General features: G+C 35.3%; 4 protein-coding genes and 3 non-coding genes across 9 annotated transcripts; all 7 read right to left on the minus strand.

Moving 5' to 3' along the window:
- Window positions 1-3,160: 3,160 nt before the first annotated feature.
- LOC117126360 lies at window positions 3,161-3,281 on the minus strand. Its single transcript, XR_004448929.1, has one exon. It is a non-coding gene; the product is annotated as a small nucleolar RNA SNORD14 (small nucleolar RNA).
- Window positions 3,282-3,465: 184 nt separating this feature from the next.
- On the minus strand, window positions 3,466-3,592 carry LOC117126359. Its single transcript, XR_004448928.1, has one exon. It is a non-coding gene; the product is annotated as a small nucleolar RNA SNORD14 (small nucleolar RNA).
- Window positions 3,593-3,984: 392 nt separating this feature from the next.
- Window positions 3,985-4,056, minus strand: TRNAH-GUG. The gene has a single exon. It is a non-coding gene; the product is annotated as a tRNA-His (tRNA).
- Window positions 4,057-7,869: 3,813 nt separating this feature from the next.
- Window positions 7,870-9,633, minus strand: LOC103828048 (probable cinnamyl alcohol dehydrogenase 9). Its single transcript, XM_009103633.3, has 5 exons — window positions 9,392-9,633; window positions 9,188-9,301; window positions 8,597-9,110; window positions 8,364-8,517; window positions 7,870-8,280 (listed from the first exon to the last, which is right to left on the minus strand). The coding sequence occupies exons 1-5, from the start codon at window positions 9,562-9,564 to the stop codon at window positions 8,078-8,080; spliced, it is 1,158 nt and encodes a 385-aa protein (XP_009101881.2). The 5' UTR covers window positions 9,565-9,633; the 3' UTR covers window positions 7,870-8,077.
- Window positions 9,078-11,199, minus strand: LOC103828050. The gene is made up of 4 exons (XM_009103634.2): window positions 10,837-11,199; window positions 9,392-10,762; window positions 9,188-9,301; window positions 9,078-9,110 (listed from the first exon to the last, which is right to left on the minus strand). The coding sequence occupies exons 1-2, from the start codon at window positions 10,963-10,965 to the stop codon at window positions 10,535-10,537; spliced, it is 357 nt and encodes a 118-aa protein (XP_009101882.1). The 5' UTR covers window positions 10,966-11,199; the 3' UTR covers window positions 9,078-9,110; window positions 9,188-9,301; window positions 9,392-10,534.
- A 4-nt stretch (window positions 11,200-11,203) lies between these two features.
- Window positions 11,204-12,598, minus strand: LOC103828051. 2 transcript variants are annotated; one of them, XM_009103636.3, is made up of 3 exons: window positions 12,368-12,598; window positions 12,164-12,282; window positions 11,204-11,487 (listed from the first exon to the last, which is right to left on the minus strand). In XM_009103636.3, exons 1-3 carry the CDS (start codon window positions 12,520-12,522, stop codon window positions 11,441-11,443), a joined length of 321 nt encoding a protein of 106 aa, XP_009101884.1. In that variant the 5' UTR covers window positions 12,523-12,598; the 3' UTR covers window positions 11,204-11,440. The 2 variants fall into 2 exon arrangements, with proteins under 2 accessions (XP_009101884.1, XP_009101885.1); XM_009103637.3 differs by lacking the exon at window positions 11,204-11,487 and adding an exon at window positions 11,521-11,839.
- A 30-nt stretch (window positions 12,599-12,628) lies between these two features.
- Window positions 12,629-16,991, minus strand: LOC103828052 (probable LRR receptor-like serine/threonine-protein kinase At2g16250). Of its 2 annotated transcripts, none has more exons than XM_009103638.3 (4): window positions 13,800-16,991; window positions 13,593-13,724; window positions 13,484-13,506; window positions 12,629-13,409 (listed from the first exon to the last, which is right to left on the minus strand). In XM_009103638.3, exons 1-4 carry the CDS (start codon window positions 15,707-15,709, stop codon window positions 12,847-12,849), a joined length of 2,628 nt encoding a protein of 875 aa, XP_009101886.1. In that variant the 5' UTR covers window positions 15,710-16,991; the 3' UTR covers window positions 12,629-12,846. The 2 variants fall into 2 exon arrangements, with proteins under 2 accessions (XP_009101886.1, XP_009101887.1); XM_009103639.3 differs by having other exon boundaries at window positions 13,108-13,409; window positions 13,497-13,506; window positions 13,800-16,989.
- Between the last annotated feature and the right edge of the window lie 598 nt (window positions 16,992-17,589).

A 17,589-nucleotide genomic window follows, 5' to 3' on the forward strand; every position in this document is an offset into this window, starting at 1 on the left:
GTAAACTGAATTCAGATTAAATATTAAAACTAAAGTAAAGATTACTCTAAAAGGTATATCAAGTCACACTCGTAATCTTTTTGGTGCCGGATAGATTTTAAAATAAATTATACAGGGAAGTTTAAGTCGATTTTTTTCTACTGAAAAGCAATAAAAGTACTCCGAAGCTGTGATAGTTTAATAAATCCTCCAGTTTTTGTTGCTAATGATTATAAGTTATTTCTTTGTAATAGAAAACTAGGCATAATATTTTCTTGCAACTTGAGAGCCAGCTTTATTGAATATCTCTGATGGTTTTTAGATATTCCTCAAACGCATGACAATATGAAACATCGCATATTTCTTTGTTCGAAAATATTGAACATTTTCAGTTTTAAATATCTTTTTGTTTGGACTTACGTCTTTGTTTTTTAAGTAATGATCTACTGTTTGTTAGAATTACATATTATATTTAATTTAAAGCTATTGTGTGTTTTTGTACTATTTTGAGATTGTAAATTATTAATATGAGTTGCAGAAATGTATGCCTTATTGGTATATCTTACATCTGATGAAATATTTATTAGTATAAGTATATAAAATATTCAATAGATTTAGTAGTAATATAATTGTATATAATGAATTAATGATATATCGTATGTATTCTATGGAGTATCTATAATTACAAAACATTACCAAAACTTTTAAATTACATATTGTAACAATTTGAACATTTCAATTTGAATATATATGATCAGTTATATATTACCTTTCAAAAATTATTGGGAAAGACACTTTTGAAAATTAGACAATAGCATACCCATAATCTAAATGATTTTTAACATTTTTCCACGTTAAAATATCTTCTGAAAACTAAAAGAATTAAAAGCTAAATCCGAGTAGTTCTGTGTCGGAACTAATCAGTGGTGGTTGATTAGATAACAACAATAATGAGAAAGAATGGAAAGTTATGAGATGATTCAATGGAAGTGGGATATGCTGGTGGGTGGCTTTATGCGGAAATCTACTCTCTACCTTTCTTTTCCTTTTTTTTTTGTTTGAGCAAACCTTTCTTTCTTTTTCTTAACTTTTTTTTTTTTTTGAATTATACACAGTGTCCCCAAAAATTTCTTATACCCAAAAGACTAATCTGTGTCACTGGCCATGTACAACGTTTTGCTTTAGAAAGCAGTCACCCAGACTATTAATGATTTTTAATCCATTAATATATCATTTTTTACGTGAAATCTTGTTATATACGAACATTGACATATGTTATTTACTCGAATTCACCTCTAAAGAAATATTATGGTGACTGAAAGTTTACAATAATAATAATGATATGGTGACATATATACATTGTTGGTTTGGTTTAAATGTTTAGTTTTTTGTTTTCTTATATTAGCATGGTAGATGCGTGAAGTTTAATTATATAAGTCGTTAATAAAGTGGAATGTATTAATGATATTTTAAGGTACAAATTGGAGAAATCAAATGTATTTATATATATATTAGATATAAAAAAACCTTTTTTTGTCACTGGATTTTATTAAACTTTCTAGACAAAAATGTCTAAACAACGAGAACTAACAAAGATATAAAATACATTAACGACAGATAATTGAGTCGGTTGGCTAATTATAAAACATAAAATTGCATAAACCAAACTGTTCGAGAAAAACGCCCGAGTCTATATGACTGTATTAAAACCTACATAGTAGTAACACATAAACCCACAAAACTCATAACATATACATCCTGATAATATGCGTAATGATGTCTCTAATGTGCAATCGGAATACATCGTATGCAGTTTGGACCAGATTATAAAATTATTAATCAATCATTGCAATGAAAATACAACTAAGTTATCATCATAACCTATTGACCGCCAATCTTAATCTAAATAGCTGGCTTAAATACAAAAATATGTAAAAATTATCAATTCCTATAACAACATTTATTTTAAAATGTAAATTTAGCTCTATAACGACAATTAAACTGAAAATAGTATATATTTTTGATGAAAATGAATACTTGTTGAATTGAAAGTTTTGCTGGTCAATGGAGAGTGTCCTTTCAAATAAATTCAATTAATTTTCTAGCTGTTTCCAGCAAAAACATCTAACACCTAACTGATAGGCCAGTTTGATTTGTGTATCAGAATTATATCAGGATCCCAACTCCATATAAATAAAATCAAGAGAATGCTCTGCAGGTAATTGAATAATCCGTTCAAAGACATTTAAAATAAAATGTTTACTCGTCTCCAAGTAACATATAAGATATATTCATATGCTTCCGGGTAATGCTAGATCATTACAGGGTTGACTTGGTTTAATTGTGAGTCACATTAACATGGGAAAATTCGTGTGGGCTTCCATTAAAATGCCACACATCAAACAATCAAACGTCAAATAACAGGGGCATGTGCGAGGAGAGGTCCCCGTTTAGCACTACACGCACATACGTAAGCAGACTTTCCCGTTTCGGCTGTCTCCACACGCATCGACCTGTTAAACTGAGCTTTACACGTGTGCAACCCCGTTTCCTGTCTTTATTTTTCCCGTCGTTTTTTTGTCGTATAGTTTTAAAGAGACGTCAAAAGAAAAAACAAAGAACACTATTTAATCTAAAACCGTATAGCCCGGCGATAAACATGGCGAGTCCATGTGCTTCAGATAGAATAGTCATTGGACAGACTTTGTAGTTATATGGTTAGTGATATGTCTAAAAAGATTACGTGAACACCATGATATCTTCAAAATAAATGCAAACAAGAAGCCATCTGATAATTCCGTTCATTTTGAACGCAGGTATATAAACCATCTGATACTTTCTAGTGTTGTGTATCTGAGTTTAGAGTTTTTTTGTTCATATGTCAATGGAAAAAAGATATAATTAATGGGCCTAACGATAAACAAACAGGTCGAAAATTTTCGACGCCAAAATTCACTCGAAAATAATAATAATTGCTGAAAATGAAGTAATATGTTTTAACTATCACAATATATGCAAGAACATGATTTTACAAGATTAAAACTTGGCCACATTTTACAAATAATTAAAATAACAATGAAAGAAGTTTGTCCAACCGCCACCATTGAAAGGAAGCACACACTCCCAATTCCCAAACATTTGCAAAACACAAACATAGAAAAAAACAAGGAAGATAATATAAGATCTCAGACATCCAAGGAAGGAAAGGGAGCTGCATTAGCTCTCAAGCCCGGCGAAAGGCTTTAGGCGGCCACTGCGAATGTTTTTCGAGAAACAAGCCTTAACGTCTATCATCATCGACCCAAAGTTAACCAATTGAGACAGCTGACAAAGCCATACAGATGAATTAACATGTGTTAAACTTTGTTCTATCCTATTAGCACTAGCAACATAAAATTCAGCTAAAACAGACATTAAGCACTCAAAATCAAAAGAACCATATATAAAACAAACAAACTTATTACAACTCAAAGCTAATAAATATAAAGTTTCAGACATCCAAGGAAGGATAGAAGCAGCATTAACTCTCAAGCCTGGCGAAAGGCGAAAGCTCTTAGGCGGCCACTGCGAATGTTTTTTGAGAAACAAGCCTTTTGAATTATCATCATTAACATCCCTAGCTAAGACGAATCATAAGATAACACAGCAGAGTACAAGAACTGTAGAGAACTGATGAGAAGAAACTAAGTTTGTTTTAGGTATTGGAAACAATGGGGGAAGATGAGAGGTATTTATATAAGAAGAGAGGAAGCGTCCGATTATTATTATTAGGGCTTTCTTCTTACTCACACGATCAACGGCAGAGATCTACTGATTTTAAAAAAAATTGATGGGTGCACCAAGTGTAGAAAGTAGTAAGTAAAAATGGGCATTGTGCCCCAAGTTTAGCTTAAGTACATTGCAATGTATAGTGGGCTTTCACTAAAAACCTGTTAAAAGGGTGGTTTATTAAAAAACTTAAGTACAAGTACATACATAGATGTTACGTATTCAAAAAGATAAAAGTGTGGCTGCTGGGATTCGAGCCCAGGTCTCCACGGCCACAACGTGGAATTCTCACCACTAAACTACAGCCACTTTTGTTGTTAGGCTTGTTCAAAGACAAATCACTTTTGATACAAAGAAACCTTATATATCCACTATCCATCCTCTGTTACTCATCTGTTCTTCACTAAAGCCTAACGCTTCACTAATTCTGTGCTTAATTACTCTTAATCACCATTAATCATTTACTCTAGATCAGCCCCCACTAGTAAACCTTTAAATTATAACCGAACTAACGAATCGGATATTTAATTTCGGTTCAGTTATTTACTTCCGGTTTAGTCAAGTGTTTTTTTCAGATTTGATTTCAATTTTGACCAACAGCAACATAACCATGAGATTGTTCAGTTATTTACTTCCCATTTAGTCAAGTGTTTTTTTCAGATTTGATTTCAATTTTGACCAACAGCAACATAACCATGAGATTATTGGGTTAACTTAATTTAAGCTCCCATCTTCTTCTTCTTCCTTCTCCGATTAACTTAAACCTTTTTTTCCTTGGAACTTTTTAAGCTGAACATGTAAGCTTTTTCCCTTCAACATGTAATATCAACCTCTGATTTCTGGAAATATATAAACTTAGCTATTACAAATTGTTATGAAAATTTTATCTAACCCCCCTAAGTACGTAAATGCATTTTTGAACTCTCTCATTGTTTAAGGAATCTCGCTATGCAGTAAATGTGAACTCCCCAGCTCCACTTTGGCTTACTTTTGAGTTTATTGATACTTCTGATCACCTCCTCGAAACTTGGTGCTCGTAAACCTCTCTCCCTGATCGAGATGGCTCCGTTATTTGGCTTGCCATTCCCTCGTCAAATATACAATAAGAAAAAGCATATTAAACATATTGTTAGAAAACTTTAATTAAATCAAAATACTTTGCATACTCAAAGAAAACTTTGAAAATTTAAGCGTTAAATTTATAATACTAAAGAAAATATTAAACATAAGTGCACTCCAGATCATAAAAAAATTCTATGGACAGGATGTAAAAGTTTGGTTTGCTTCTACGTATTACAATTTACCCTTAAACTTTCTTCCAGAATGAAAGTTAGTATAAGTATTAAATTTACAATACAAAAAACATGTTAAACATATCAACCACTAACCGACCATAGAAATTCTATGGACCCGATGATATAGTTTGGTTTGTTTTCAACATATTGAAATTTATCACATAAACCTTTTCCCAAACTGAAAGTTAGTGTAAGTGTTAAATTTACAATACGAATAACATATTAAACATATGTACACCTCTAACAGACCATAGACAATTTTATGGACATGACTGTACAAAAAATATCTATATATATAGTATCTAAATTTAAACTCAAAAATAAAAAAGTGAAAGAAAAACAGTTTTCTTAGTAAACATATATTGTTAGAAAACTTTAATTAAATCGAAATACTTTGCATACTCAAAGAAAACTTTGAAAATTTAAGCGTTAAATTTATAATACTAAAAAATATATTAAACATATATGCACTTTTTCAGACCATAAAAAATTCTATGGACAGGATGTAAAAGTTTGGTTTGCTTCTACATATTGCAATTTATCCTTAAACTTTCTTCCAGAATGAAAATTAGTGTAAGTGTTAAATTTACAATACAAAAAAAACATGTTAAACATATCAACCACTAACCGACCATAGAAATTCTATGGACCCGGTGATATAGTTTGGTTTGTTTTCAACATATTGAAATTTATCACCTAAACCTTTTCCCAAACTGAAAGTTAGTGTATGTGTTTTTGGTTTGTTTTCAACATATTGAAATTTATCACCTAAACCTTTTCCCAAACTGAAAGTTAGTGTATGTGTTAAATTTACAATACGAATAACATATTAAACATATATACACCTCTAACGGCCCATAGAAAATTTTATGAACATGACTGTACAAAAAATATCTATATATATAGTATCAAAATTTAAACTCAAAAATAAAAAATGAAAGAAAAACAGTTTTCTTAGTAAAAGAAAACTGACCTGATCTGACGTCGATCTTTGACACGGAACATGCTTTCCTCATATCAAATCTTGTGGATAAGGCTCGGAGATGAATGGAAGGGATCCTCTCAATAAAACATTCCACAGAGCTTTGCTCGAGAAGGTGCTCATAAACCTCTCCATGATCGAGATGACTTTGTCATTTGGCTTGCCCTTCCCTCGTCTCCGCTCGGTTAATAACCTCTGGCACAGCCAGAAAATCCTCCACAAGAATACAGTAAGTACCATGAAGCAAATGATGCAACAGATAGGTTCTCCGTAACAAAATATATTTTTTTCAAAAAAAAAAGCTTTGCTCGAGAAGAAACAACAAATGTTATAATGAAATTAAAGAGGAGAAATATTGATGTGCATGTTGAGTGAAGCAAGAGTGAGTATTTATAGAAGGAAAAAGGAAATTTATGTCCGTTGTATATTTTTTTGGAATTAATGCTACAAAAGGAAAAAGGAAATTTATCACAAAAGTAATAAGTTTTCTTACCGTGTAACGGTCGTATTTTTCGGGACTCGGTAATAATCTATCATGCATGTCACTTGTGAGTGACAACTTTTTTTTTGAGTGACAACTTGTATTTCCGAAGAAAAATTAATAACAACGGTAAAAATTTACCTAACCATTTCAACAGTCATATTTTATTTTATTTTAAATGTCTGAATTGATTCATTGTTCTCGATGCTCCAGTGAACTTTTTGAAGGAATGTACATTGTTCTTGATGCTCTGAGAAATGTCAAAAAAATGTTTATGTTCCATTTTTACTGGAAATCCAGATGGTGTTTAATGCTTGAAGTTTAGAAACAAAAACAGTGGAAGAGGATTGTAGAAAAGAAATTAAATTGTGAAAACTATGCTCTATGATTCTAGTAACTAATGTTTTTCATTGATTCAATTATTGTACAAGAGCTTCTAATGTAATGATTTTTCGGTATAGAATACTGAGAAAAATGTTGATAAACCTTTTAAAAGTGAAAGCAAGGTATTCTAATATTTTAACTTAAACATTATTATTATTTATATATAAGAAAATATGGATTTAAAAAAAATAAAATAATATAAGATAATTTTAACTTCAAAAATAGAATCATCATAGATCTTTATAAAACAGTTGAGTGTAATGTAAAAAATATAACTACGAACGTGAAATATAGATAAATCAGAAATATTGTTTTTTTTATAATTATCATAATTTTATAATCAGTGTTAAAAAAATTGTAATTAAACCGAACTTTTATTTTCACAGTGGTATTTACAAAACAGGAATTGGGTTGAAGACATAACCGGTCTGTGTCTAGCATTTGGCTCTGAGAGAGAGCGGGTAAGCTTAACAATGTCTAAAACGAAGTACATCGTCAATTCAGGTATACACCCTTTCCCTTCTTCTATCGCTCTTCTTACGCTTCTATGGAATTGATTGTGGATTCTTTTGGGCATGTGAAAGTGGATGAGAGGAGTGTTGGGCAGTCAAAAGCTATGTCTACTTGTGCGTTTCTCCAAGAGCTTAATGATTCTGTTAAAGCCAAGTTTATTGAGGAGAGTAGTCCAGATACTTAACTGTCAATGGTGGTGAAACCAAACTCGGTGTAAGTTGTTGCGAAGCCGTTGACGTCATTACCACCAATTGTTGGCCTGCGATGCTCACTTCTCTCGGCTTTTCATCTGAAGAAGCTGCCGTCCTCCGTGGCTTTTGCCAGGATCCAAACTCCGACCACTCTTACCCAGCTGCTTCTCCCAATGAAGCTTGATTGTGATATGGCTAGCTATAAAGAATTTTTTTAAATAATTTTTGTGTTTTGTTTTAGTTCCTTTTTATCTATTACCATTGATGAAATTTTTCTCTAATCAGAAAGACTTATTATATCTCAATATCGAAAACATGAAAAGAAAAACAGAGTAAAGTTCTCTGATAATAATAGGTGACTTGTTACACAAGAAACCAGTTCACTAACAAGAAAGTAGAAAACGGAGATAACGCGAGAGAAACAAACACAGAAAAAGCACAAAGATACAAACTCCTCCAGAGTCAACTCTTAGATTCGGCTAAGTCATGGAGGGCTCAAGGAGTTAGCCACGTCGATCACGAACCTGTACCTAACATCAGACTTAGCAAGCCTCTCCATCGCAGTGTTAATCTCATCCATCTTGATCAGCTCAATATCTGCCGTTATGTTATGCTTAGCGCAGAACTCAAGCATCTCTTGTGTCTCCTTCATCCCTCCAATGTCACTTCCTCCCACCATTTTTCTTCCTGTTAACAATAATTGAGTCAGGGGTTAACTTGTGTGACAAGAAACAAGAGTTTGTAGAGAAAGTTACTAGGGTTTTCTTTACCGAGAACAAGAGGGAAGATTGGTAGCTCAAGAGGCTTCTCAGGTAAGCCTAACGTGACAAGCTTTCCATTGACTTTGAGTAAACCAAGCAATGGAAACAGAGCATGTACTGCTGATACCGTATCGATAATATAGTCCATAGTTCCAATTGCAGCCTAAAATTTCCACACCAACAAAACATAAGTTAAACCGGTTAGGACCAAGAACCATAGGTTAAAGACAACTCTTTGTTACCTTCATCTTCTGAGGATCAGATGAGACAAGAAACGAATCAGCACCAAGTCGATTAATAGCTTCGTCTTCTTTACTAGGAGAAGAACTAATCACAGTAACTTTCAAACCAAAGGCTTTACCAATCTTGACAGCAACATGACCAAGCCCACCAAGTCCAGCCACGCCCAAATGCTTCCCTGGCTCGGTCATACCATAGTACTTCATTGGACTATACACAGTGATACCAGCACACAGCAAGGGGGCACCCGAATCGCTAGGCAATCCCTCGGGAAACTGTAAGACAAAACGTTGATCGACCACAATGGACTCCGAATATCCACCGTAGGTCTTGGTTCCATCGGATCCTATGGAGTTGTAGGTGAAAGACATTTGGGGACAGTAGTTTTCAAGATCTTGGTTACAAGATTCGCAAGACTGGCAAGAACCAGTGATCACTCCTACTCCAACACGGTCTCCTTCTCTGAATTTAGTCACGTTTTTGCCAACTTTTGTAGCTATTCCAACTATTTCATGCCTAATTCATATATAAAAAGGTTATGCCATGTAAATCATTTTTTTAATTAGAAGATATTTGTATAATTTGTTGATTACCCGGGAACTACAGGATAATAGGAGAAACCCCAGTCGTTTTTGATGGTATGTAAATCAGTGTGGCACACTCCACAGTACAAGATTTTCACTGTCACATCATTGTCACCATTGTCTCTGCAAAGTAAGCACCAAACTCTATTATAAACATACCTTTTGTGATTGAGACAAAAAATAAAAACTATGCAAGAGACTGATTATGAGAACCTTCTGGAGAAATGGAAAGGAGAGAGTACACCAGATTTGTCTTTGGCAGCCCAACCAAAGGCTTTGTTCGGATGCTCTGTCTCTGGAGATTTCGCCATTTGTTTCTCTTTTGTCTGAGTGAGTGAGGGAGAGATTGGTTTATGTTGTGTGGTTATCTCAAGGGAGTGGTGCATATATGGGCACTCACATAGGAGAGGAGAGGAAAGTAGCTCCAGCTATTAATAACTCTTTTATTGCTTTCATCAGTATTTTAAGAAACTATTTATTTGTTTCCTCTATTTTTTTTTTTAAACACACTGTTTAAAATTAGGACAGTTATTTATATTAATTTCATTGTATGTAATAATAATATGCCATTTTTGGATAAATCCCAAGTAAAAAAATCATTATTATCAAAGAAAAATTAGAACATGGTTTAGTTATACAAGGATTTCCGTTTGATTAGTAAAGACGTTACTGTGCAAATCTATTTTTTTCACTAAAACATTATTTTCTAAATAGTACTAGTATGCTTTCCTGGTAGTATCATTTATGTCGTTCATGAACCGGTGGTGGTTAGAAGTGGCCGCGTTTATAACTTACAACAAACTATGGATACGTGTATAAATGGTATTGGCTGTTGTCGTCATGTATAAATAGATAGGTTGAAGGCTCGAAGAGTTTGGTGGCCTCTTTAAAGGGTCAAGTAGTTGTCTCCCAATTAAATGCATGGGAATTCGGATCCGTCTTCGTGTCCGGTTCTTTACCCGCACGTTCAATCTATAATAAGCCCATTCCAGTAAACTCTTCCATATTTGAAAACACTTTGATACTATGGCTCATCGATGCATGCGTTTTTATGTAAAGGGCCCATCGTCGCATGCAGTTTTCAGACGCAAACGCAGAAACTAGCGCTTCAAATGAAATAGTGATCAGTTTCAGTGTGTTAGGGAATAGGGCGCGCAACTGTCAACTCATATGATAAATCCAGCGTTCGCGTTTTAGTCTACAAAAAGTCCAAAACAAAAATGTTTACCATCAAGCATGAACTAGCGTTTGCATTTTGGAATCGTGAACAAACATAATCAAAACCAAAAAATCTTGAACAAGCGTATTGCGATCAAGAACGCAACCGCAGAATAAAGTTTTTAGCTTCTTTCATAATTAAGCTGCTGCTTCTCTTCTGACTTCCTCTGGCTTAGCATCTGTTTCTATTTCCATAACAGTCGGATCGTCGATCACTTTCTGGCCACGAACGGCATCTTCTTTCCTAATCTTCTGATCATCAGCTGGAGATTTTGCCTCAGCCAAAGCTGTTTTCAGATCTTTAGTTAACGGCAGCTTTTCCGGTGCTGTCTTCTCGTCATCTTTCGCAGTCTTATCTGCCTTGTCCTAGTAACCAAAAATCATATAATATAATTAAGAATATAACATTATATTTGTGTTTATAAATTCCAGTGACTCACTTGAAGGAACAAATTGATAAGAGATTTCGCAGCGTCGATCTTCTGATCTTCAGGTGAAGTCTTAAGCTCCTCTGGCGCCGGAGCTCCGGTTTCGGACAAAACTTTTGGCTTTAGTCCACAATTCCCCATATCGCTATCCTTTAGTTCTCTTTATTATATCTCGTTCGAGTTATTACATTAAGAACATGAACTATTATATAGACATTCACACTCGCATGTGTATATAGTTTGTCTGGTGAGTTTGGGGCTATCGTATATTTTTGGTATATCATTTGAATTTTTCTAGTATACCAATACTGTAGTTAAATAGTTGGTGGACCAGAATGAAAAAGAAATGGTTATGTTTGTAGTTATGCATCTTACATCATTATCACTAACAAACGGGTATAAGAGTAGAATGCAAGAAAGTTTGGGATCACAATTATTGGTTGGTAGGGTCTTAAGTTTGTTTATGTTCGTTAGAATGTAATAACGAAGAAGTCTCGTGCATAATGCTTACAAGATGATGATTATTGGTCCTAAACCGGATCAAAACGGCCCCATAATTTGTAATATCAAGTAGTAGTCTAAAGTAGCACAATAAAAGTATCAACCCATGGACACTTCATGACAAGACCAGAGCGAATAATGGTGTCACCGAGGAGCTCCCATCTATAAGAGACGATTAGAAATAGGAAGAGACGATCAGAAAAAAAAAGGAGCTTATGCATTGTTATTTGCACAAACAATCAAGATGAACACTGAAGTTGACACACGAAGAGAAGAGAGGAAAAACTGAGTTTCAACGCAGAAAAAACCCAAAATGTGTGGGATACAAATAACAAAGAACGATAACAAGAACTTTGAAGCAACATTTCTTCTGAAGTATAACAATACATGGACGAAAGAGTTGAAACTAGAAAAAAGTACTATCCTTGTTCCCACTCATTGTCTGAAAGCAAGTCCTAATAATTTTGGCCTGATATAGATCCAGCAGACCGGGGTCACAAAGGCGTGGCAAATCCTATCGCATTGAGTAGAAGGAACACAAGTCAGAGAAGCATAACACAATCAATCACGTACAGAATCTAAGACCAATCATATATCTCAATAAAAACATGATTACGTAAGAGATAATTAACAGTTTGTTCCTTCAAAAGTCTGACAAAGTTTTCATCTTTATCATGCTTTTTCTTATTGAACCATATCATCGAAACCATATACTAAGAGCTTGAATACCATTTCATACGATTGCTATCTAAGAGTCTCAGCCCTATTCCATGATAGCTAATTAATCATGCATTTAATTTCAAAAAAAAAAAAACAAGCAAAAAGGATGAAAAATTACCCTCTGAAAGCATGCTCCAACAAGAGGAATCAGCAGCGATGCTTGACCGGAGCCGAGCTGAAGCAACCGCACTGTGAAGCGGAATCATCGTCTCAACACTTCCCAAAGCCGACAGAACCCTTCACAATTTGCAATTGACAAAAGTTCCTTACTAAACACAATCTCACAAAACATGGTTCTGTATTCTCTAAATCGACTGCTCACCTTGAAGCGCGAGGGATGGATTGGGAGACTGAACCAAAAGGAGCTGAAGTCGTCGTTGTCGGTTTAAGATTGAGATACTTTTGAGTTACGATCCTGGATCTAGATACTAAATTTCTAGAACCACTCATCAGCGCTGACCTGCAAAGCGATGCCATCTCTGGGACGAAAGAATCTCAAGGAGAGACGATGAAAATGGACGACGACAGTGTGAACACATAACACTAAACCCTACGGCCCAAAGTAGCCCAATAGGCCTCACAATTACTGGCCCACAAGACTTTATTTTTATGGTTATTGCCCCCAAAGGTATTACAATTTACAGCTTTACCGAATATAAAACAAATTGACACAATTTCCCCCAAAGATTATCACCAAATCAAAACTGGCCGTGTTTGATTTATAAACAAAGATAAACAAACCATAACCACAAAGAAAAGAAAAGAAAATGTGAAAAAATATGACGTGTGTTCGTTTTTTCGCTATACATCTTTCATACTTCGTCGACTCGAGGCGCCACGGCTACTTCCCCTCGTCGACGATCCCGTCATTCCTTGAGATCTCGCTAAACCCTCCGCCTGAGACAGAAGGCTACTCGTCCCCGCCGCCACAGGATCAGAAATGCTCTGCCTCCAGCTTCCGAACACTCTTCCGCTGCTCGACGACCCTCGCGAGGATCCTATCGTGCGGAACCTCTCCGACTCGCTGCTGTCCTCCCTCACCACTCTCAGCGGATTCTCCAGCGCTTGCACCACGTGTCTCATCAGCGGCCGTCTCGTCGGCTTGGGGTTGAGGCAGGATCTCGCGACGATCGCCATCGCCCAGACTTCTTCCAGGAGGTCTTCGTCGACGAGGAGGGATTGGTCTAGAATGTTTATGATCGGCTCTTTGTCCTGTGATGAGATGTGTGGCATTATCTCCGTTAGGATTTTTTTGAATTGGGGCTCTTCGCAGGAGCTGATTCCGATTTTGCCTGTGATTAGCTCGAGGAGTATCTTCCCGAAGCAGTAGACATCGTATGCGCATGTTGCTGTTGCTGGAGAGTCTGCGGAGAGAGAGAGATAGATTGTTAGAATATTGAGAATCTAAATTGTTAACATTTGAAGATGATGGACTCACCAGGAACACTTTCTTGAGAAGACCTGAAAGAAAGTGAACAAAGAAAGAAACTTCTTGTTAGTTGTTTAATCGTGTAATCTAGCTAAGGTGTTGAACTGGAGACACTTACTGGGATAATCTGCTGAGCAAGCGGGCGATTTTCTTTGGACGGCCGTTGTTTTCTTGATGGCAAGCTTTGCTGAAGCTTCCAAGCCTTACTTCAAACTTATCATCTAGGAGAATGCTGCTTGCTTGTATATCTCTTTAAACACACATTTACATTGGAGATATCAGCATCACTATGAACACATTGTGGTTGTTGGTTTAAATGTAATACCTGTGGACAATAGATGGTGAACAGTCGTGATGCAGATAGGAAAGTCCCTCTGCTGCTCCCAATGCGATTTTCAATCTTGTGATCCAGTCTAGAGATTTCAATCCGTCGTCAACAAGGGAACTTGATTTGTAGAACAATGAGCTCGGTAAATCCCTGTTCATCATGTACTTATACACCAAGAGCTTGTGTGTTGGGCTCTCTAAGCATTTTCCTACAAATGGGACTACTCTCGGATGAGCAAACCGGCTGAAGAAATCCAACTCCGTTAGATACGCTTCGTTGCTCTTCATCAACTCCAAGTTGATTCTCTTCACAACGACCTGAACTCCTGTTTCTAGAACTCCCTTGAAAAGATCACCTGATCTTCCTTTCTTGATCAGGTTCGCGTCTCCGAACTCCTTTGTGGCATTGACCAGCTGTTGATAGGTGAATGTCGTTCCAAGGCTCGCATAGTTTACAGAGACTCCTCCTCCTCTTTCCGAGGGAAGTGTTTCATCAGGAGGCAATGGGCCAACGCCGTTGTGTCTCCCTCTAGGACGTGTACTGGTTGATGATCTGCTTCTTCTACGGACACAGAAGTTCACTGTTATAGGTAACAATATGAGAATGAGCATAACCAAAATAGACCCTCCAACTGCAGCAATTATAACTTTAATCCTGTGGCTTAACCAGGGAGACTCAGGCTTCTTTTCTTGTGCTGGTTGCTGTCCGAAATTGTCGAAACTTAATCCCTTACTGGAGTAAAACGAAGAGCAGTCTGACAATCCTCGCTGGCTCATTGCCCCCTGAAGACAATTGTTGCTCAAGGAAGCATTGATGGGCACGAAGTCAGGAACTTTACCTTGGAAATAGTTTCTTGTCAGATCAACAACTCGGAACCTCCTCAGTATAAGTGCGAGATTTCCGTAAAACATGTTCTCTGATATGTTTAGCAGTGAGATAGTAGAACCAAAGCTGACAGTGGTATTAGGCAGCTCGTTGGAGAATTGATTTCCAGAAAGATCTAGAATCTTCAGGTCTGGTAACGACCATAAGCTAGAAGGTAAAACGTCGGTGAAACCACAGCCTCTGAAGTCAACGATCTGGAGTTTACTCATGAAACTAAACAGATCAGGAGGTAGGGATCCTGAAAGGCGGTTTCCAGCAACTACAACTGTCTGCAAGTTTCTGAGCTCTTTGAGTTCTGTTGGAACCGAACCAGACAGGTCGTTGAAGCTGAGATCAAGGTCAGCTAAAGCAGCAATATCTCCAAGTGATGGAGGTATGGAGGAGGATAGGGCGTTATGTGATAGATTCAGACGTTGGAGCTTTGAGAGTGCCCCAATACTAGCAGGGATCAAACCATCTACAGAGTTTGAGGAAAGATCAAGAAATGATAGGTTCAGAAGAGATGTAAGCGACAGAGGAATGTTCCCTTGGATTGAGTTGTTGGAAAGATCAAGAACAGTGAGGCGTGATAGCCCACTCAAATTTGCAGGGATGGTTCCTGTGATGGAACAGGAGCTAAGGTCCAACACCTGCAAAGTCAACAGGCTGGATCCCAATAAAACAGGGATTGGGCCTGGAAGTGAGAACCTTGAGGCGTTGAAGGAGGCTAAACGGGTGAGACTGACGAGCGAGTCAACTGAGAATTGAGGGTTTTGATTGCCAACCCTTGTTCTTCTGAACCCTGAAATGTTGATATGAGTTACTCTACCGTTCTGATCACATCTGACGCCGTTCCAGTTCAGACAAGGATCGCCTTTGACAGGCCAATCTCTGCCTCTGAGCCCCAGAGAAGACCTTAGTACCAAAAGCGCCGATTTCTCAACTGGGGAAGAAGAACTTGTCTGTTGCTCGAGCGTTGACTCTAACAACAAGAGGAGGAAGAAGAAGAAGAGCTGCAAGATTGTCTTCTTCTGATCCATCATGCTTTCTCTAAACTCTGATGAGGAAATCTAAAGACCCTTTAAAGCTTCAACTCCTAAGATTCAATTGGAGAGAGAATCTTTGCAATTTATTGAGAAACCATCACTCAAAATCAAATATAAAAGGAAACTTTCTTTTTTTGTGACGTTCTATGATTCTTACCAACAAAGATAAAAATAGGTTCTTCTCTCTGTACCCTCTGCGACTTTCTAGCAGTTAATGTTCTGTGCACTTACAGAATCAAAACCCATTGTTGGTTACCAATCATTTTCTTCTCTCTCTCTAACTCTTCCATCTTTTTTTCCTCTAGATTTAGAGAGAGAAAGATGTAAAGTCTTTAAAATAATACGAACCAAATTGAATAATATTTTAATATTGTAGTTTGTTACGGAACTGTTCTGGACAGAGAAAGCTTCATTACTGGTCAAGAACAGCGGCCATTCAGACAACAAAGAGTGTAAGAAGTGAAAAAAGTGAGAGATGGGATCTTTCGTTATAAACGCGCTGGCACGTCGTTCCCAAGATTTATGGTTAGATTTTGGATACGACATCGTCTTGATGAGTTTTGACTCTCAACGATCCCGCCAAGACAGCTTAACGAACTCTCAATATATATCATTTTTTAATATTTTAAAATATTATCCATTTTTATAGAAATGTTAAAATCAATGATAGAATTCCGAGTATCTAGAATAATAATTGATTTGATTCTATACATAATTTAATTACAGTTTTCTCGTATTAAATCGCTAAAGATAAGTAATCGTGGCTCTATTTATGAGAGAAATCAAGAAAAAAAAAGTCTACCTTCAAGTGACATTGTATTAGTCAGCATTTTCACCCACACCCACAAAAGTCAAACCCAAGATATACAGCAATTTGATTGACATTATTGTATGATTGAAGAAGATACACATTTGATAACTAACAAGTTAACATCAGTCAAACTTTGGTGCTATTTTTACATGTGACAATAATTCTAATCATAGATTCAAACTATCTGAAGTACAAATTGATATTCAATGTTTGCAAAACTGAATTAGATTGGAGATAACAATACTTTGTTATATATCGACTAGACTTATCTATTAATTTATTTTCTTATCTCAGTTGTACTTGTTTTCTTTGTATCGATGGACTTATGATCTTATCCCTTATATATTATTTGAGAAGCATTGCAACATTTTTTTGTAGCCACATGTCATCACTAGAATGATTTTTAGAATCCTTAGAAAAATAGGTTGGTCCATCTAAATATATAATAAACTTTTTATTAAACCACAATAAATACATTATTAATGTGCTTTATTATTTCCTTAAATAAGATTACGGAATTGCCTAATAAGACTAAAGTATATATGACAATTAATGATTTTGAATAATAAAGATTTGATAAGAATAAGTGTGTATTATAATAATATTTGTTTAATTTTAAGCTATTAAAATAAATTAAACAATCATAATAACCATATAATAAAAATTAAAAAAATTATTTATATATTATATTTTGAATTTTTAAAAACGAGTATAAATTCACATTCAAATTTTGTGATCTATCATTTAAAAATTTTGTAGTTATGACATGATACAAATAATTAAAAAATAATATAAGTTGAAAGTCTCATTTAATAAGTATCAAAAATAAAAGATATATAAATATATGTATCATTTTAAATTAAACTATATGCCATATAAAAATACATAAATATCTTAATTTTGAAATTTACTTTGAACATTTTGATAAAAAATTTGAAAAAATATTGAGAACTTAATTTTTTAAAATATTATAAATTATTTAAACCATAAATCTCACAGTGAAAATTTTGTTATCACTAATTTAGATTTTTTGCTATAACAGATACAAATGATAAAAAAAAAATAT

This window comes from Brassica rapa, chromosome A06 (genome assembly GCF_000309985.2).
Source record: "Brassica rapa cultivar Chiifu-401-42 chromosome A06, CAAS_Brap_v3.01, whole genome shotgun sequence".
NCBI lineage: Eukaryota > Viridiplantae > Streptophyta > Magnoliopsida > Brassicales > Brassicaceae > Brassica > Brassica rapa.